General features: G+C 40.5%; 1 protein-coding gene across 4 annotated transcripts in view; it reads left to right on the top strand.

The window, feature by feature from the left end:
• Nucleotides 1-6,336: 6,336 nt before the first annotated feature.
• Nucleotides 6,337-21,272, top strand: part of MYZAP (myocardial zonula adherens protein) — a 53,996-nt gene continuing 39,060 nt past the window's right edge. The window contains exons 1-2 of one of the 4 annotated variants that reach the window (XM_050309867.1): nt 6,337-6,494; nt 12,556-12,645. In XM_050309867.1, the coding sequence (XP_050165824.1) occupies nt 12,556-12,645 (90 nt within the window). In that variant the 5' untranslated portion in view covers nt 6,337-6,494. Of the gene's footprint in view, nt 6,495-6,851; nt 6,998-9,586; nt 9,666-10,124; nt 10,142-12,555; nt 12,646-21,272 lie in introns of those variants that run through there. The other 3 variants (XM_050309870.1, XM_050309868.1, XM_050309869.1) reach the window with 3 other exon arrangements.

Below are 21,272 nucleotides of genomic sequence, written 5' to 3'. Positions count from 1 at the left end.
CTGTGATCAGGACACAGAACCAGGCTCTCTCAGCTGCATTCTTGCTGACTGGATGATGCACCACATGCAGGTGAAGGAAAAACATTCTCGTGGTCTGCAGCATCCTGGAGAATGACACATGGGCAATCTGGGGAGTGGCCATGCAGATTCACAGATAGTTTGTGACCAAGTGTGTGAGTGGTGAGGTGTGTTAATCCATTTCCTTCCTAGGAATGGGGCTGTCCCTAGAGGGGCATTCCCCTAAGTAATTAGTAATTGTGGTTGAGCTATTATTAAGTACCCATAACTATTTAGCCCTTCCTATGCTCCCTCCTAATAACTTTACTCCAGTAGAGCCAACATTATCTCCTGTATTGATTATGACTTTACTTTTTTCTATTATTGTAATGACTTACACACAAAGGAAATAAGGCAGTTCTTGGTGACAGGAGAAGAAAAATTCATTATACTGTAGATACAGATACATCTGCTAGAATGGTTTTTTTTTTTGAACTGGAGGGACCAAAGTTTTCCTGGTGAAGGCCCCCTTATTTCAAGAGTCAGCATGACCTGATATTTTATAGTTAAAATACCTCTCCTTCCACCTTACTTTCTTTTTACATGACTTCTAATGAACTTCTTTTTAGTATGTAGAAAGGAAATAAATAATAGAATGAGATCTTTCACTTACACTGAACAACTTCTATGCACAGCTCTGTGTTCCAGCTCGGTGTGCAGACAGGCAAAGGGCTGCCAGAGTCATTAGGAACTGCGACATTCTCATGTCTGTTGTTCTGCCATGGGAGAACATGGAGGCCCTATATCAGATCTAAAACAGGGGAGAAGCCAAACAGCCAAGAACTTCTGTAGCATCTCTGCAGATGTTCTAGACAAATGTCTGGTTTCTTTGTTGTTTAGAAAAAGTTTCCTTCGTCCTCTGCCCTGAAGCAGGGCTGGAGTCAAACACTTGTTATTCTGGCCTTCTACCATAACATAGAGCTGGAGCAGAATATAGTTTTGCCCTTCTTACTTTTCTATGTTTCCTTTCCTGTGGAGAAACAAAAATGAAATGTTTCATCATCCCCCTTGTAAGCTAAAACCAGTTATTCAAATACATGTAGTGATTTCACAGAATTACAGAAAATCTGTGTTGGAAGGGACCCACAAGGATCTTTAAGTCCTACTCTTAAGTGAATGGCCCATATTGGTTTTATTAGCACCATGCTCTAACCAGCTGAGCTCATCTCAGGGTGTATTTCGTGTCCTCCCTGAGATATATCTGCTCCTTACACTTGCAGAAAACTTTACACTCCACAATTTATTTCTGCCTCTGAAATTTCCTTATTTCCTGCCACAATGACAACACTGAATCAGAACAGAATCAGAAGAGATCTATCATTTGATATTATCTCCAGGAAGTGGAATATGATTTTAAATGCAGCTCCCTGACAAGACTCCAGTGGTGCTAATGGTGGGTGTGCCTGTTTTCTGCTCTCCTACCCCCCATAACCAGTTCCATTGGGTGAGGTGGCCGAGTCACACCCTGTGTGAACAATGGAACAGTGCTACTGCTCCTGAGCTGCCTTGTTATGTGACATCTGTGCTTGCATGGGCTGACTAAACCCAGAGGTGCCGCTGGAGAATGAGTGACAGCACTGCACGTGTGTGCAGCCACACTGCTGTGGGCTGTGACCCAGCTGGGAACGGAATGGAGACCTACATGGAAGAGGAAACGGTGAAGGTGAATCAAGGGTGGTACTTTTTGTGCTGAATCAGAACTGGATTGATGCCCTGTATGCTTCAGCAAAATCTTGGCTGGTGCTATCTAAATCCCTGCAAATTTGTGACTGAAAAATTATAGTGCTATTTTTTTCATTCAAATGTGGCCACATAATCATGATAAATGAAACTGTCCTGTATGTGTCTCGATACATTTCATATTTCTCAGTTGATTTTAAAGTCCAAGCTTTTTTTTATTATATAATAAAATCAATTGCATGACTATAACTGTAAAATTATGAAAAGCCCTCCCAAATAAAGGTAAAAATATCTTTTTATTGAAAAACATGCCCTCCTAGGGCTTTGCAGCCTTCTTAAAATCCTAGTGGTAGTAATTTTTGTTTCTCTATAAATTGTTTTTAGCAGTCTGACTCTACAGATCATAGCTACCAGGTGTAATTCTCATTTTTCTAACTGCTAGGTGTACAAACTGTGTGAAATACACTGACATACCTATATATGCATAAAGGTAGATGGTAGAATCCTGTTACTATTATCATTACATTATTGGCTTCAATGGACTTGCTCTGTGTTCATGCCCAGATACAACTTTCAGTGACTAATCCCTTCTCTTTTGTCCTTTCTGTCTCTTCCAGAGGAAATTACTGAGCACACTGCATTACGTGCTGAGCTGTCTTGCATTTTGTGACTTTATTGATACATAGTTAAAAAATACTTTGAGAAACTCAACAGGAGGATGGACTTCAAGTACAAAGTAGGACAACTGAAAGAAGACATTCAAAGAAACATTTACTGCAATCACAGTCTGTGACTCTCATTGTCAGCAAACATGGAATGAAGCTGTTATTGCAGGTAACTCCAGGAACTTATTTTTTTATTCAATTCAACTCTAACTGAAATAATTGCATAAAACAGGTACTGAGGGCTTTGCAAAATATGACATGATATTCTGCATTTCAAACTCCTGGTGTGGGAATTCCCAGTTTTAGATTTGTCTGTGTGAGATCAGCAGGAGAGGCTCTGAGGTTTTGTAGTAGTCTTGTATTAGCCACGTACCAAGAGTGTCAAGTGAGAGTAAAGAATTGAAGGTCTGAGAAGTGATATGATGCTTGTAGCTGAACCAAGCTGGACATTCAGGTGGCTGTGTGTTTTATGTCACTTCAAAAGGGTAACTATAAACCACAGGAGCTCCAAATACAGCAAATATTTTTTAAGAGAAGAACTGCACAGTATTACATATTGGTTTGTATATTGCATATCAGGACACCTATGACAACTGAGTTTGGGGCTCAGTTTCTGATACGTGTCACCTAACAAGCTGATTTAATGACCATTAGCAGGCTAAAATTTTCATTTTATATGCCTGAAAAGGAGAGTGTGATAGTTCCATGATGCTGAGCTAAGTGTCTGTCTGTAGAATACAAGGCTAAGAGCTGGCAGCAAAAAGAAACAGCTTTGAGGAAAAATAGTTGATTGAGCCTACAGTTCTCAGTAAGTCTGGTTCTGAAATATTTTACATGCACCTATTCATTTGGTGATTTCTGCTTTAAATGGGTTTTATGCCTTAGAGGTGATGAAGGTAGAATAGATCTTAATCCCCCTGGAAAGTGAAGGCTGTTAGAAGTTAATTATAAGACCTCAGTTTTGTAGCAATACAAATGGGACTTTATAACCTTAATAACCACAGGTGTGAGTTCTTGTTCAATTAGTACCTCTGCAATTATTCCTAAATATTAGAATTAATATTCCAGTTGATCATGTGCTAGTGGAACTTTTTTCTTCCTCTTGACTGTGTCAACAATTAGCCTGAAGATGGAGAGGAGATTCTGATAGGAAAATAATAGTCTGCTTTTTATCATGCCCACATTTAGGCAATTTGTTATGGCAAAACCAGGCTACCCACTCCTGCAGGAATTATTTTATGATCTGCTGTTCTGTTAGGGCAGACCTGCTTCCTACTCCATGTATTGCATGCTCTGTTGTCCATTTTGTGACCAAGGGCTTTTCATAGAAATGCCTGTTGATTTTGTGACATCCTGTTTCATTTTTCCCACAGCAAAATGGTCTTTGGGCCTCCTGGGAAAAAAATATTTCAGTAACGCTGCTGGGGGGGGAACAAGGTAATGCAGAAAAAAACCAAAGGTGCCTACACTTCAAATTTCTTGAAGCTTCTGTGTGATTATATTAGCTATTTCACAACAGCTATTGCTCCAGATATTCATCCTATAGTGTCATCTTCTAATTAACCTGCTGTGCTTTTGGGTCATTGCAGTCACAAAGGGCTGTGCCAAGTTTTGAACTGAAAGCTCAGCATCCTGGTCAGATTATGTTCTGCCACCATACTGTGTGTTGTCTGAGCAGTCTGTGTGACTCTGTATACCTCTGGAGTACTCTGTCCAGCTGTAAAAACCAGGACAATACTGGTTTTCAGTAATACAAACTAATTCCCAAGGAGGGATTTACTTTCTATTCCCCCATCTTGTTTCTCTAAACTAGTACCAAACCACAGACAGTATAAAATGCTCTCAACAGTGTACAATGACCCTGGCAGGAAAAAAGAGCTGTAAACTGTGGCAAATCCACCTCAAACTATCAGAACCAGGGAGGTAAGGCCATGAGTCCTTGCAAACAAGGACAAGCCAAAACCAAGCAGAGAGGGAGCAAAAGAGAAAGTGACTCTGTGGATTGTCACTTCTTGGACTGTCACATCCTGCCAAGGCTGAAAAGACAGTGGTCAGATGTCCTGTGCCTGGGGAGGTATCAGAAAGCAAACCCACAGTTCGGGGACCTCCTGTGTCAGTAGTTGTAGATGTATCTTCATGTTTTACAGCCCTCATAGCTTGTCTTCCTTGAGTTTACCCAGCTGCTTTTTGAGAGAATTTATATTCTTCGTGATCAGTGATTCTTCTGTCATAATTTCACAGACAAATGTGGTGCCTGTTTTCCTTCAAATTCGTTGCTCTCAAGGGTAGGAAATAACAAACAGCTACTCCCTGTTCACTTCTGCAAACCAGTCAGGATCTTCCATGCCTCTGTTGCCCAATCCTCAATATTGTCTTTTGTCCAAGCTGAATATCCTAAATCTGTTTATCCTGTCTTTTAATCCCAAAATAATTCTATAATTTTGAGCTTTTTTTTTGCACCCTTCTGTGTACACTTCATGTTGCTGCAACAGCTTCTCTTGAGCTTTGTTTTTGCTATCTCGGGGGTACTGGTTGTTTACTCAATATTAGTGGTTGGCTTTGTAATCCCTGTAGTGTATCACAGCTTTGGGGATGGAGAAAAAGTTATTCAAAATGTTGTTTTCATGCAAAGAGCCACACAGCCTCCACAAGGGCTGAAGAGACTGCACATGTTGCATGGGATACACAGTCAGCTGGCAAGGCAGCAAACAAATTAGACTCCTTACTACACTTGGGCAGCTTCCTGAGTGAAGGGAAGTATCAGAGAGTATCCAAACAAAGGAGAAGTCCAGAAGGCACAACTTCTGAATAACCAGGACAATCTCTCAAGTCTATGAACTCCTCCTCAGCTGAAACACAAAGGTCCCAGCTATCTGCATACCAGAATTTAAATAGAGACAGTCCTCCTCACCAGAATGAGCAGGAACAAGTAAATGACAGCCCAGTGGGTAGACAACATACTTGTGAAGGAATATGTTGTTGATAATAAACCTATTCTCCACCTGCAAACCCACAAAAGCAGCATTACAACCAGGAGCTAAGACAGGTGTGATTCATATGGAAATGCAATTGTTTGTAGGCACAAGACACCTTCCCACAAAAACATGCAGCCAATCTTGAGGTAAGAGGAATCCAAATACAAGTGGTTGTTCTAACTCATTTGCCTTGGGCTATATTACCTTCCTCTGGGCTCTATTACCTCCCTCTGGAGAAGAAAAGAATAGTAGCTAGGAAAACAACAAAAAAAGTGCTGAATACTAAATGGAGAACCTTCATTCCTTCCTCTGGGCTGGGCAATGATTTCTGCCTCTCTTCCTCAGATCCTTGTCACATTGATAGCTCAGTATCTTGTCCTGGAGACAGACAACGGGGGGCAGAAGCAGACAGAGGCATTGTATACACAGAGAGGGTGAGGCACTCAGAGTTCAGTGCAGTTTCCATTTTTTTCAGTGCAAATTACTTTCCTCTCTTCAACACTCCGGTCCTTTACATCTTATCGGGCACTGGCACTGTAGAGTCATAACTGTGTTTTCTCGTGGCCTTAATTTAATTACATGGAGACAGGAGATAAATTATTTTAAAAATGCTGTTTAAGGTGTTTGTTCTGCTGTTTCCTTCAAACAAAAACATCTCCTTTGATTATAACTCCCGTGATTACTGAGGAATGCACTGCTCATGACAGACGCAGCCAAGGCTGCAGGTGAAGATGTGTGTGTGCCCAGGCCCGTGTGCAGTGGGGTAGGGTTATGGCGTTCCCTCAGCCCAGATCCGGAAGAGCTGAGCATCTGAAATGCTGAAGTCCACACCTGCAATCTGGCTCGGGGCCAGGCAGATCCAGCAGACCCGACTCACCTTGCTGGACCTTTGGCACCAAGGCTGATGCTGTCACTCATGCACTGAGCTGCACCGGCTTTGTGCCTGTCAGCCCGCAGCTGTCTGGGGTCTGGGTGCTTTTGGATTAGTCTGGTAGTCGTTCCTGGAGCATGGATAACATCTGAACAGCCCTGGGTTGCTCATCGATTGCTGCTGTGGGACGAAAGGGAGTTCAGTGTCCATCTTTCACATAGCACTGTCTGGTTAGAGTGCTCAGAGGTGGGTACCGGAGAACGGGACGGGACGGGGTGGTCCCCCGTGGCTCCCGCGAGCCCTAACCCCCATTTTCCAGTCCCAGGAGGTGGCTGAGTGACAGATGGACCCATCTGGATCTCCTCTCATAGCCCCCCTCCCCACGCTGCGCCCCAACACCCAATTATGAGCAGAGGCGATGCCACCCCGCACCGGGACCTCAGCGTGCCACGGCCACTTGGTCCAGTTCCACCTCAGGCGAGGAAAGCGGGCACCGGAGTGTCCCGGGAGGCAGCGCGGGGGCGCAGGTTGGGCGGAGGGGGGAGCCCCGGCCCCGCTGCCCGGCCCGCCCCCGCCCGGCCCCTGCGGCCGCCGCGGCCAAGAGCGCGGGGCGGAGCGGTGGAGCCGGCCCGGGAGCCGCAGTCGGTGCGCGCCGGCCCGCGGGGATGCTGCGCTACAGCTCCGGCCTCACGGTCACCGCCACCACCCCCCGGGGACCGCCCGGGGACGGCGGCCGCGCCCGGCGGAAGGTGCGGGGCATGCGGGGGGGCGGCGGGAGGGCACGCGGGAGGTGTCGCGGGGGAGCGGCGGCTCGACCCCCCCTCTTGTATTTACCTGCGGAGCGCTTTTCCTTCCTTGCTTTCTTTCTTCCCCCCCCTCCTCACCCCACCTTTTTTTTTTTTTCCCTTTTCTTTCTCCTCTCTTATTTTGCACTGTGCGAGAGCATCTTTTTGTGCCTTTGATGTAGGTGCGGGGAAACGATGAACTTCTGGGGTGTCCCGCAAGGCTGTTGTAGCGCTAGTCCCTGGCTGTTCGGGAAGGTGTACTTGTGTTGGAGATTTCTCTGCATCTTTGTAATGCGCCTGAATATCTGAAACTCAGAACTTGTCTGCCCAGGCTCTCTGCCTGTCGTGAGGGAGCTCACCGTAACGATTTAGATGGCAATAGTAACTCGTTTTCATAATCAGTTCCTCAGATACAGAAACATGATTTATTGATGTATTTTTTTCATTTTCATAGATGCCCTAAATAATAATGATGTATTAATCTGTTGGGAAGGGCTTCTAAAAAGTTGTTAAAACTCATGCAGATATGACAGGAATGCCTCTACAACCACCCAGCTTTAAATAGCCCTTTTCTTGCTGCTGTAACCACACTGCTATCATTGTGAGTACTCATTCCACATGTGGAGAAATAAAATAAGTGATAATCTTGTCCTTACAAAGAAGTACATCCCTGTGGTCATGATGTTTCTTGATTTATGCAGTGATTGTTTTGAGTATTTAATTGAAATAATGAAAACCTTGTGTTGCTCTGTTTTACATGATAGCAAGGTCAGGCTTTTCCACAGCAAAAGATCCCTGGTCTTCATAAAAATTGAAATGGCTCATGTATGTGGAAAAATTAAGATGATTTAAAAGTCATAGTTATGTTCCCTATATGTCTTCCGTGTTCTCACTGAGTTTTCCTATTTTAGTATTTCTTAAAGAAGTTAAAGTAAGGGAACTTGTGTTTAGATGATAATTTTTGTATTTTCATCCCCTTGTTAGGTTTACTGGGCATGATGTAAGATGAACTGTATTTGATGCATTCTCTTAAGTAAAAATTTAATTTGCAAATACAACCCACTGGGAAGCTGTTGTCCCCTTTTTTTTTTTTTTTTAGTGAAATGTGACTCCCTTATCATGAGTTGTCAGAAAAGGGGAGGAAGACAGTTAGAATAACTACTGAATAAATGAAAGATGTGTGTTACATTCCTGTGTGTTTGTGGTCACAGGAAAAGGGCCCTTTAACTGTGTGTGGAATCTCATAGCAGAGATTTCTTAAATGAAGCAGGCTAATCAACAGATGAATAAGCAAAGAAAATACTTTCTTCTTTGCTTTTCAGGACTGACTGAAATTAAACATCCAGTATTTTTCTGCTTTCACTTTCAAAAGTCTAAAGCTGACATTGGGCTTTAAGCAAAGGGAGTGATTTTTGCCCATTGAGCTGGTAGAGTAGTGGATATTTACTTGACAAATGTATTTTCCCTGTGCAGTTTTATTATCAGACAGTATCAACAATACTAAATTCTGGTGATGTTTAACTCCAAATGTTTAACTCCAAAGTTGGTTTGAAGCTGGATCAGCCCCACATCTTTTCTGTGGGGCTCCTGTAAAATAGAATAAGACTGGTTGGTAGTACAGCAGCCTGTATTTTGCTATTGCTGTACTGGTAACTTTGATTATTCTGTAATAACATTGCTCATTATTTTAATGCTAGCTCTGTAATTATTTCAGACCATAGTTAACTATGATTAATGCCTTTCTGGGTGCTTTGTTTTTTAGAAAGGGGGAAGAAGAGGTTGAAGAACATTACTCAAACTGAATCTGTCATCTGTATTTGTTTTAAGTTGCACCCCAGTGATCTGAGTAGGATGGTAAACATGAGTGTGGACAGTGGATCTGGGCCATGAATTCTCAACATTTTAAACTAACCTAGATTGTTTTTTTTTTCTCAACTGCTATACTGCAGTAGCTCTCATCTATGCTATCCCAGTATCCTCTTAGAAATCTGGTAAAAAAACATGCCTTGACCTGTTAATTTTCACTGCACTCAGCAAACTTTTGCTGTCTGGTGTTGTGCCGGGCTGAACCTGTCAGTCTTTGTTTTCCTGACTGCGTATTTGTTTCACAAGTGATGTCAGATGAGCTTTGGAAATGCCACTCACGGGTTGTTGGTGTCAAAAAGCCAAGAGCAAACATAAAATGTTGGTACCATTAAGATTGCTTATATGGGTGACTTGCCCAAGCTACAGATGTTACAAATTAAACAAAAATCTGAAAGATTATTTCCAATAATCTTCTTCTACCCGGTATTTCTTTTTAAAAGTTATGCTCCCAAAGGTACAATGTCAGCGACATTCAGGGAGGGTGGAAGCCGTGTCTGTCCCTGTTTTTTCTCACTCGTTCTTACTGTCGATGAGCAGTTGAAGGAAATTGAATCACAGCTTTTTCCCTGTTGGAGTAGTTCTCATTCTCCTCCCCACCTCTGCATTGCCCAATTGGTTTCTGGAAACTACTTCTTCATCCTCATGCACATCATCCTGCCATTGTTTGGCACTGAGTCAAGGCTCTTCCTGTCACGGTTTCATTTCCATTTTAAGGTATCACTACAGCAGTGTTTGCTGGTGGAGGAGGGCTTGCTGTGATTTCCAGGTGAGCCTGCTCATTCATTTGCTCAAGTAAACAAATGGTACAGTGTGTTGATTCTTCAGAAAGCAGTGCACAGCAAGAACAGTGTATGTCCAGTATTTGTGACTGCTTCGGGGGCTTAGAGGAAAAAGTTGTTGTTTTTCCCTTCCAACGTCTGTAGTGTTTCTGAATTTTAGCAGATTGGTCTGTAGTTCTGTCCTTAGGTAGAATGCATCATCTGGGGCCTACGAGGAGCAGAAGTGGATGGCTGCTTTATATGTTTTCTGCTGTTTCCCCAGGGATGCTGAGGAAGTTCCATTGTTAGAAACAATAGCGAGAGCACAGCCTGTGTAGGTTTGTCCCAGTAAGGAACTGGGTGGTACTTTGCCACTGCTGTGCAAGCCTCACCGGGCATCACTTCAAGGCTAAAATCCTCAGCTGATTGCCAGCTGAGATGTGGGAAATGATTTGGGGGTAATGGATAATGCAATGTGAAAAGGGTAAGAAAAAATAGTTTAAATTATAACCCTTTGATTATACAGTGGTTTTAGTCTCAACAATTTACTGTTGTAAACTTGGATTTCCAAACTCTTTGTTATGATTTGACTGCCATCTGTACTGGCTTCTGTGATTTCCTTCATAGTAGCTCTGTGATGTGACAGACAGTCATGACTGGCAGACAGGTACAGGGGTAATTACTTATTTACAATCACTGCACTCTGATCAATGTTGCCTATAATTAGCCATGTACTGATTAGTAGGCAAGCTATTTGCCAGCTTCAGAGAATCATACACAACTCAATTTCTCCTAACTTTGAATTGCCAGTCATTATCTATTTCTATTTATCTGAGGGGTTTTTAATGTTTTATCCTAGCAATCCATTCATTTCTTTTTGCACAGTTTTCCTTCATTTGAAATCAGTGTAAGGAAAAGTTGTCCTCTTCTGTCACTTCCTGCACAGTACAGGCTCAGTTCTATTTCCTATTTCTGACCCTGGTCTTTGTTTGCCTCCATGGAGGAATGCCAGTCTGTGTTTCCCTTCACGTTGTAAACAGGCATTTTTTAAGAGGAAAGAGCCTCACTAAGCTAATGGGAAGAAAGGGCAAGGGGATTACATTATGAATCAAAGAGTTTTAAGGATGAAGAGTTTATTATTAATATTTATTATTAATATGTTTTGATAACAAGTGGGAAGCACCATCAGCTTCTGTAGTATATGGTGTTCTTAGAACAAACATAGCAGTCAATCAGGGTCAAAAGCCAGTGTGCCAAGATTGATAATTTTAAAATGCATTTCATTGTTTCAGAATTCTTTAGCAAATATAAATGCATAACCTGCTCTTATGAAAAGTTTTGGGCGGGGGGTTATGTGATTTTGTGGCTTCTTTTTCTAGATTTGCTAGCATATACGTGAATGATGAATTAAAAATGCACAAAAAGTTGCCTTCACAGATGTGTCTAAAGAGTAGGTTATATTTCACCTTGATCTTCTTAGAGACTTTTTATTCCTTCTTCACACATCTCACATATTTTATAAGACACATATCTGTGTGTCAGGACATTGTTCCTTATTGGCAGAAGGCCTTGCAGACCTGGAAGACCAAGCTGAGAGGAAGATGGAAGGCAATACCTAACATTGTTTAAATACAGTTGACAACACACCAGTAGTCGAAATGCTGTTGATTTGTCCTCTCAGCAGATTTAAAGAAAGGAGGAAAAAACAGTGAAGTTGCTGCAGATATTTACAGACAGTTCTTCCAATTGCTTTTGCTTGGGAAGAAGAAAAAGTTAAAGCCTGTTCGAAAAGCTGAAAAAAGTCTGAACATTATTGGCATTTTCAAGGCCAAAGGAAGTGCTGTAATGAGCTGTGAGCTTGGACAAGTGCAATGGGAAGGGGTATTTCAGAGAGACAGACACACATTCAGCATGACTGAAGGTAGATAGTCAGGAAAAACTGGAGAGATCCAGATCAGATGGGATTCTGGGCTGTAGAACAGTGGTGATGGCCCACAGTGATCATGAAAGGGACACTTCAGAGCTTTACAGGAAGAGCTTTAAGAGCTCTCTTTGTTGCCAACAGTCAGCTGGGATTTCACAGGAAGGTATTGTGCAGCTTCCAGCCTGGACTGCCACATTTCTTATTTCATCATTTGCTGTGCTCTGTTGAGAACAGAACTCTACAGTTGTTTTCCACAAAAATATCTCTTGAACAAGACTGAGACTGAAGGTTTCAATGAAATTTCTTGTATTAAATACATTGATTTGAAAATATCATTACACCAAAGATGTCTCAGCCCAAAGCAAGGCAAACTGCAATTGAGGACAGAAAGATATTGTCCCTACTGGCTTTTCTAAAAGCAGTTGGGAAACAACACTGCTTAAATTTTTTCAAAGGTGTTTTGAAGCTTAGTTTTTATAAACAATTTATATGTAACAGATTTCAATAATATTCCTGTTCACATTCAGTGGAGTTGCAGCACTGAGGTATCCCTTGGCTCAGATATTTGGCTGTATACTGAACAGAAAAGAAGCATTCACTCTAAAATACACTCTGTTTCTAAATAATCCCTTTTGAAGATTAAAAGTATGGCAAATCAGCAAATAGAACTCAGAAAGTAGAAAATGATGTTCATTGTTCTGTTATCTCAGTTCTCAATGTCCTTTACAAGTACCTAAGAACAAGCTGTTGATTGAAATGGATTTTTGCTATTTAGGTATGTAATTATGGGGATGCCCTTCAATTATGTTTTGCCATCTAAACCCCCTCTAACCTTTAAAAAAATAATCTTCTGTCAGCTATGTGGTAGAAGGTACAAAATACTTAATTCAAACTTGAATGTTAGTACAGTTCATTCTGTAAAGCAAACTATTCATTTTTTTTTTTGTAACGCCTGAATGTTGTTTTTCTTTCAGATGAATGTCTGCAGGTTGCGCTTAACGGTGCCTCCTGATGAAGTCCCGCAGCCGGAACAGGGAGTGAAGGAAACTGAAAGAAAGAAAAGCGTAAGTTTTAAGAATCAAAGTCAAATTCTGTAGAAACAAGGAGTAAATATTGCCCTCCTCAGCTGCTGGTATTAGTTGCTGTGAGCTTTGAGCCTGAGCCTTGGAGTTAGGGATAGCAAAACTGCAAAAAGGACAGTGGTGGAGGAACAACAGAGGGTTTGGAGGTGATTGGTGACTGAGGTACCTTTAAAACTTGATTATTTGATGTTCATATATCAAAGAGCAGGAAACTGTTATCAGGAGCTGGGGCTTGCATCAAACAGGATCTTGATCCTCAGCTGAAGGGGTTTCATGTTTGGTGTGGGCTTAGCAGGCAGGGTTTGGGCATTAGTGTGTGTGGCAGCTGGTGTGCCAGGGACGTGGGTGTTTTGCTGTGTCAGCTAACTTTAGTAAAGGGTGATGTACAAATAAGAAATACAAAATAAAGAATTTAAGGTTGTTCTGAAGTGAAAGTGATTTGAAGGTCACGTGCTTAGAAGGGTTTTTGTTGAAAATTTTTGTAGAAACGAGTGTGTGCGCACAGAAAAAAATCTTAAATCTGCTTTGGTGCAGAACTTGTTCTTTAAGAGCTATTTCAGAGTAAGAGATGAAGTTTAATTTGTCTTAAGGATAGAGTCTAAAAAGGGAAGCTGGACAGGCTCTACAACTTCACCACATTCATAGTTTGATAAACGAAAATCAAGAAGTTGATGAAGTTTGCCAGACCCAATGTCTGAATAGTAAAATGATAATAGGAAGCAAAACAACAATGGGATTTACTTGGAATTATTTCTTAGTGATACTTGGAAGCAAAAATAACTGTAAAATTACTCAGAAAGACAGACATTCTAAAGCAATAAAAATAAATGCAAAGTAAAATGGTCAAGATAAGTATTTCTTATGAGGTATTTCTTGTGCTCCAATATTGTATACACTCAATTTCATACAGCACTCTGGCAGAGTAATTAGTTCTTCAAGTTCTAGAAATGCTACTTACAGAATGGATTAAATAGGCCTTAATGCAAACTAACTTGGGGCCACCATTAAATAGTAATAATTAATTTTGTACAGATGGGTTTAGTTGTAGCATACTGAAGTAGTTATAGATACTTAAGTATCTTCTCTGTCAGTCTTTTGCCAGCTTGTATCTGATTGCAGCAACTCTCAGACTGGCCTAAACTTATGGGCTCATTGCCCTAGGAGGAGTCTAAGTTTGTTTTTGAGGAGGGTTTTAATTGACTCATGGCTTACTCATTTTATGGAGCTGAGTAGTGTAATAATAAGAAAGAAGCCTGAATGATTAGGGCTTGGACAATTTGTAGTGACTTTCTTATGTGACCAATTTCTTTTCTCTGTGGGACCTTATATTTAATGAGAGCTGTTATTTCCCACGTAATACAAGTAAAGGCGAGTGGGCTTTATATCCGAGAATGTTGAGGAGAGGATATGAAAGATAATAAATAAGATAATAAATACGTTATTTGGCTCAGGATACTGCACAGTGATTTTTAAGAGATGGAAGCTTTTTAGCTGAGACCAAAAAAACCAGTGTGCTTTTTAAATACTGTATGTTCTGAGTAGTTTTTCTAAAGTTCAATGCTTTTAGACAATTTAATGATTTTTAGAAAGCATATATACAGGCTTCAGAGCTAGATGGGATCTAATCAGTCAAACTCATAGCAATTAAAAACCACAGAGGAATTGTTCCATCTATTTGTGTTCTATAGTTTCTGTGTGATTAAAAAAATTACCCCACAGATTACAGTGTGTGGAAGCAGCTCCAGAAAAATCACTGATCATGAACTGGTCTTTCCTTATGTCTCTAAAGCCAGACAGTAATGTATTATGTGTAGATTTTTATTGTCTGTGTAATCTATTGCTTTATGTATTTGAATTAGTTATACAATAACTTACAGTGCACACATGCCTCATGATCTAGTCATTCCGTGGTGCTTTTACTCCAGTTTAATTTAAAAAAATCTAAAAGCAGTGATCAGATATCTGTGCTGATCACCAGTGTTCAGCTGACTTCATGTTAATGAAATAATTTAAAGCACTTGGAGAAGAATGAATTTTACAAATTTAGGTAATCCACAGACAGTCCTTTGAGAATTGTGCCCCCTTTTTGGAAATAAGGATAATAGAAATTAGGGAACTGCTCTGTTTTCTGCTTTGCACTTGACAGTGTAAGATAAAGAAATCCAGCTTCAGTAAGAATGAAGTTTAACATCAGATTTCTGGTTGGAGTCTAGAGTTCTGTGCTGTCTTTGTATGCTGTGTGACTTGCAGAAATGAACTGCAGGGGTAATCCGTGGGACTGCACAGTTTTTGCCGGAGTGCTCAAACAAGTCGGGCAGTCAGAGCAGGGCAGGACACTTATCCTGTTTGGGCAGGACAAGTGCTGGGGAGAGACAGACTATTCCCTGTCCCTGGCTCTGCTGGTGAGGGAGGAGAGCAAAGGCCTCTGAGTGTCAGAGGGAATGCCAGGAAACTAAAAATATACCATGGCATGACATTTGGTTGTAATCTCCTCTTTCAAATCTTTCATTAGAAGGAGGTGATTTTGAGCTGCCCTGACGTGACACAGTGATGGCTCACTGACTATTTGTTACTTGCCTTCATCTTTCTCAGGCTCAGAACCATTAAGAGATGTTTCAGTTGCAGAATCAGCTAATGATGAACTGCACAGCAGCTCTTGCTGACCCTTCCAATGTCTTGTTTTGCAGACCAGAAGTGAACCTGTATCAGTTGGCTTGGCCTTTCTCACTGTAGTCCAAGCTTCATAGAAAATGTATCCTGTACTTCATTAAATCTGTATCAGTGCAGTAAGTTTCTAGATTGACTTTTTTATTGCTGTATATCCACTAAATAAAAATTATCTGGTGTAAGAGATTGAAGTGATGGATCTGGGTAGTTTTTTGCAACAAAATTGCTGCAGGCATTGCTGTACTAGGGTGGCCTCTCCCTGTCTTCTGTGAAAGGCTGGCAGATGGTGCAGTTAGAGACTGATCTCAGAAGCTGAAGGGGGAGTGAACTTGAGCTCCAGTCAGGCTGAATTTTTGTATTTATATTTAGGCTCTGATACCTTGAAAGAAGGGTATGAGAACTTAACTGACAGGTAGAGGCTGGTTGGTTGGTTACAGGCTAAAAGCCTAGTGCTGGATATCTCTGAATTGTCAGCACTTTAGGTAGAGAGGATCCCAGACTATTCTGATTTTGTTCCATTACTTTTGTTCATGACAGACAATGGATGACAGTAGTGTGAGGCTGTTTATTTCACCATGAAGTACAAAGGAATATTGTGTTTGGCAGATTGTATGCAAAATCTGCATGTCCTGAAGCCCCTTGTCTTGCATAATAAAGGGCTACCAGACAATTGTATTGTCCCTGTTTGGGACTGGGCTTATTTTTATCCATCAGTCTCTTTCTTCATTGTCATGGCTAAATTTGGAAGTGTCATTGGAAGCTGCAGCTAAGCTTTTGAGGGCAGAATATGGAGATATGTATAGATAGACTTTTTTTTTTTTTTTCATTTGGACACATGGACAAGAGAACAAAAATGAAATTTCTGTCACTTTACTGTCTTTGTGGCTTTTACCTGAGTTTGAGCAGCATTTAGTCTTAAACTCTACTTGATACTTTGGCTGGATACATCCTCAAATGCTTGAATTTTCTTATTTTTTAAAAACATCACAACCAAGAGGTGAAATTCCTTTTACTTCCTAAGCAGGAATACAGAAGCATAGCAAACATTTTTTTTTTTTTTCCTGAGCAAAAAAAGTAGGCTGTGAAGAAGCCAGAAGGGGGATTTGATGAGAATCAAGCAGAAACTCGTGTCAGGCCCGGATCAAGAATTGGAGTGCAGTGAGCAGGGGCTGTTGTGCACATTGAATCTAGGACAGTGCCTCTTTTCTGTGCTGCTGCCAGCCCACTCCTGTCTGCAGAGCACAACTTGTGCCCTAGCAAATGTGGCTCATGTGCTACAGGTGGCTGATGTTACTGTTCCTCAGTCTCTCCAGCAGTGATTGCTTGATCTTTGATGTGTACTAATTAAGTGAAACCTTCATTAAAACCAGCACTAAATGAAAACTGCAGAGAGAATTGCCTTGACTTCTGAGGTTCTGCTGCATTTGTTGTATCTTATTTTCCTGATGCATAAACATTGATGTTCTGTGTACAGATTTCATGGATGACATATGACTTTGTATAATGCCTCTCGCTTCTATTTTTTGAGATGGATACCTAAATTCTACATCCAAGGAGCTTAAAAGTTGGAATGTGTTAAGCGATGCTTCTTGTTTAACATCATGAATTTAGGAAAACTCATGTCTTATGTCGTGGTATATTTTCTCCATTTTAATACCATTTTTATATAAAACATCCATAAATGTAACATGATTTTCATGGGCTGTAGAGGAATATGAAAAAGCATATCAGCAGAGCTACCTTTCATCAGAGCACAGTAACTGTTCTGGGCGAACTCAATGTTATAAATGTGTCCTTTTACTGAACAGAAAATACGTAACCTAAGTAACAACCTGAATATTCTTGTTCCTTGTGTAACTAGTGAACAAGTAAAAGATAACTGGGTATTTCAGAAACGTCTGGAATGTGGCTGTTAAGGAAAAGATAAAGCCTTGCTTAACTGATACAGTTCTTGTTCAAAGTTTTTAGATGTGTGGGTAAACAGAAGATCACGAGTCAGGAAAATTTTAAGGCCATGTGAGTGCTAAACCCAGAATTGTGTTAAGCATTACATTAGATGTCCTTTTTTCCTCGAAATATCTTCTGTGCTTTTGCTTTCAATTTTGGGGCAATGAGAATATGAAATATGGGGCTATTTGACTTTAATTAAAAAATCTGATGGGGATAGAATAGGAAGACCATCATCCCTCAGTGTTTTTTGTGATTCCAATAAAACCATCGGCCATAGAAAAAGCAGCTAACAACTCCTATTTAGGGTTTGGTTTTATAATGTCTTTGCTTCACCTAGTTCATGCTCATCTGTGCTACGTCCTTGAACAGACACATAAACAGGATGCATGGCAATTATCAAGGCTTTTGCAACCTTGGGGTGGAGCCTTCTCTGTTAAATACTTACTAGTAAAGTAAACACAGCCTGCATTTCTTTAGCATGTTCTATGTGACCATTTCTGTTGTTGCACCACAGACAAAGCCTGTTCCTGGAAGCTGATACAGGATGCATGTGCATCTTGCTCTTGCTTTGGGCTGTCACAGAACTGACTGCAGGTACAAAGAAATATTCACAAATTGCTTAAGTTTAGTCTGCCTTTTCAGATCAGCAGCTCACATCAGAAGGGATTTGACTGATTTTGACCTTAAACAGCGATGAGTGACTAATCTGATGAAACCTTCTTTAAGCACTTTTCCGGTTAGCTTTACATCAGCATGCACTTACTTATTCTGTTATCTTCACTGAGATGCCTTACTGTAGTGAATACCATTGAGGACCCACTTGGAAAAATACATGGGTATGTGAGGGACATAGAGGAAAATAATGAAAAGTGTTTGACTGTAGAAAACTGTTCTGTATTCCTTGGGGATGTGAAAAATCCAGGATTTATGAAAGAGGAAACATGGGAGAGAAAGGATGTGACAGAGGAAAAACAGAGGATGAGGCAGAAAAGGAAAAAACAGTGAAGGGAGAAAAATAGACAAAGGTGGCTGGAAGTGGCTTAAGAGAGGAGGCAAACTGGCAGAAAGTGCACTCGATGCATACTTAGAGACACAGACCTGTGGAGAAATTTGAGAACTGAGCTATTCAGCAAGGCCTCCTTTAGAGGCAAAGGTGTATTAAGGAAGTCAACAAGCCAAGCAATTCATCCAACTCTCAACCCTGCATTGAGAAGAACTTTCTGATTGTAACCTGTCCTCTAAGAGGAGACTGAATGAATCAGGTCAGCCCTTCTTCGCCTATTAATACCACTGAAACAAGTGGTCACTGAGTGGAAATTAAGTCACCAAACAGGGAAAAGGAGGAGTAGAAGATAAACAAAGCTGCAATAGAACAGCGGTGAAATGGCTAAAGACATATCAGAGCAGTTATTTGTGTAGCTGTTGGTTCACACAGCTTTAAATCAAGCAAGAACTGTACTGAAATTTTAACAGGTGCTTGTCTGGGGATTGTGATAGGAAGGAGGAATAAGGAGAGGGTAAACCAAATATCCTGTGTTTTAAGTAGCACATAGGAGAACTGTAACAGTCAACAGATGATGGAGATTCTTTTAATCTTCTGAAAGAGAAGTAACAAAGGCACCTTGGGAGGCTTGTAGAAGTACAGATAACAGGCAAGTTTAGCATTGTTACAAGAGACATGTAAGCAGTTTGCCTTTGTGCATGCTTAATCCTGCATGTGCTGCCCAATATGATGGAAATTTAGGTCTGTTCATCTGTGAAATACATATGTAAGTGTCGTGGGAGATTTTTCAGCTGCAAATGCACTGGTCTGAATTTGTAGGTCATTCTTGGTGTGGGAGGGGGGGTGGAAATCCTTCAAAACATTCCTTAGGAATGTGTCCATAATGTTCTAAAAATAAGGAACTTGGTAATAGTTTTTCCTACAGAATTCTGCAAACAGCACTTTAGACAATTCTGCTAATGTTTCAGAGGCACAAAGGATCTTGGTATTGCTGGTGTTCAGCTGTTCACCTCATTAAAAATGAATGATCATGGGTAAAGGGTTTATGGATTTATGAATTCAGTGTCTGGCGCCTTGGTAACCTCTAAACAATCAGAGTGATTATTCATTCTGTTATCAGGAAGATGGAAACTTGTGTGTAATCCCATTTTCCAGATGCAGGGGAGGAGCTGCAATGAAGATATGAAAGAAACTGTACAACCCTGGAAGTGAACAAGCACAAAAAAGTTTAGAGTCATGTCCCATCTAGTTTCTGTATTTCTCTATGCTCAAAATATCAGGTGTGGAGGTTTTATTTGTGCACAACCAGAGAACAAAAAAAAAACCTTGTTATGAAATGGTTGATTATGAGGATATGAAGCTTTGCAAGTAATGTTTACAAAGGGCAAAATTATATTATGTATATAGGTAGGGCTGGTTGCCCAATGTTTTATCATTAAGTGGTTTTATGGATTTCTTTTTAAATGATGGCTCACAGTTTTGTTCTTTGCCTGAAATGTTCATTATTAGGTGTTTGCTCTGTGATTGTTCCCCTCCCAGCCCTGCATTCAGTAACATGATTAAGCTATTTATGGTATGATAAAGGAAAATGTGTAGGATTTACAGTTTTGAAACACAATATAAAATAAATGTCTGTCTTTACCCATTTTTCTTAATGCAAGTCAATTTTCATGTTCCTCTTCCCCTTACCCAAAGAAGTATTTATTCTTATATTGCCACCATAGCTGTGTTTGGCTGCTGAAACTGGAAGTGCTGCTGCTTTAGACTGCAGTTGCTGTTCTCTTATCTGTTAGGGTAAGGGCTGCAGACTTTCCAGGATGCAGCTGCAGGTGGATATAAGACACTGAGCTTTCAGCCTCTGCTTGCTGTCAAAGAGAGTATTTAGACACTGCTTTGACTCCTAAAGGTTGTCCTACAGTGTCTTTATTAGACAAAAACCCCAAACCAAACATATTCTAAAGTCAGTGTAATAAATATTCTCAAATTTACCTGTATCCTGGTATATTCAGCATGAGAAAGTTCAGTAAAATCACCTATAACTTATTTTCCCCCAGAACTGGCCTTTCAAAACCAATGTGCAAAGCTAAGCAGTAACAGCCATGTTTCCAAACTTTCTAACTTTCCATTCAGAAATAATCACTACTTTTAGGATTGTAGTTTGCAAATACTTCAAGTCAGTGAAGAATATTTTTCTCCTTTTTTAAAAGAAGTCATAATGTGGAAGTCTCTTTGTCTAAGCTAAGTGTTTAAATTCTTGGTAATTGAGAAGTAAGTAGTTCTGGAGACTGACTCATTTCAGATGCTTCCTAGAGAAGGATGTTCCTCTGGGTTCGTTAGAAGGAAGGCTGGGCGAGTAGTCAGGTCAGGTGGTGACATCTGACCTTGCACCTATTTATTGACCTGCTGAGGGAAATGATTCCTGCTGTTTGCATGAGCATTTTTCTTGCTGAGTGTATTGGTGAGATGAATAAGAGGGGTCTGTTGTGAAGAGTACCTTGAAGTAATTCATACAACTACTGCAAGTACGTTTTACAGATTTCTGCAGATCATTAAAATAACAAAAGTAGTCACTTTCAAACAGCCTTTCCATTGACATAGCAAGTCCTGATTTAGAAGATTTACCCTTCTGCATTAGTTACTAACACTGGAACACCCACATGAATGCTGTTTCATAGCTCTGCCCCAGCTCTTACAGTGTCGGTTCTACAAGTTTTATAAGAGAAATAGCCCTGAAATGAGTGTTTGATTGCCTTGGAAGTCCTTACTTAGCTTTTAAGTGCAAACTGAAATTCTACTTTGTTTATCTTCAAGATTAACAGATATTTTCTGAACTTTCTTTTTAAGGAACCTTGCCTAAAATGTTTTAATTTTTGTTTCTTAAAACTTTTAATAATTTTTGAGAAAACTTGTGAATTTTTATGTTTCCTGCATCAGGGAATTTGAGCACTGAGGGACAATTCTGTTGTTGCAAGAGTTTAGAAAGAACTAG

The sequence above is a fragment of the Myiozetetes cayanensis genome, unplaced genomic scaffold (assembly GCF_022539395.1).
Source record: "Myiozetetes cayanensis isolate MyiCay16 unplaced genomic scaffold, myiCay2020 scf14, whole genome shotgun sequence".
NCBI lineage: Eukaryota > Metazoa > Chordata > Aves > Passeriformes > Tyrannidae > Myiozetetes > Myiozetetes cayanensis.
Note: the sequence above shows the minus strand (reverse complement) of the source record. Positions and strands in the feature narration are given on the sequence as shown.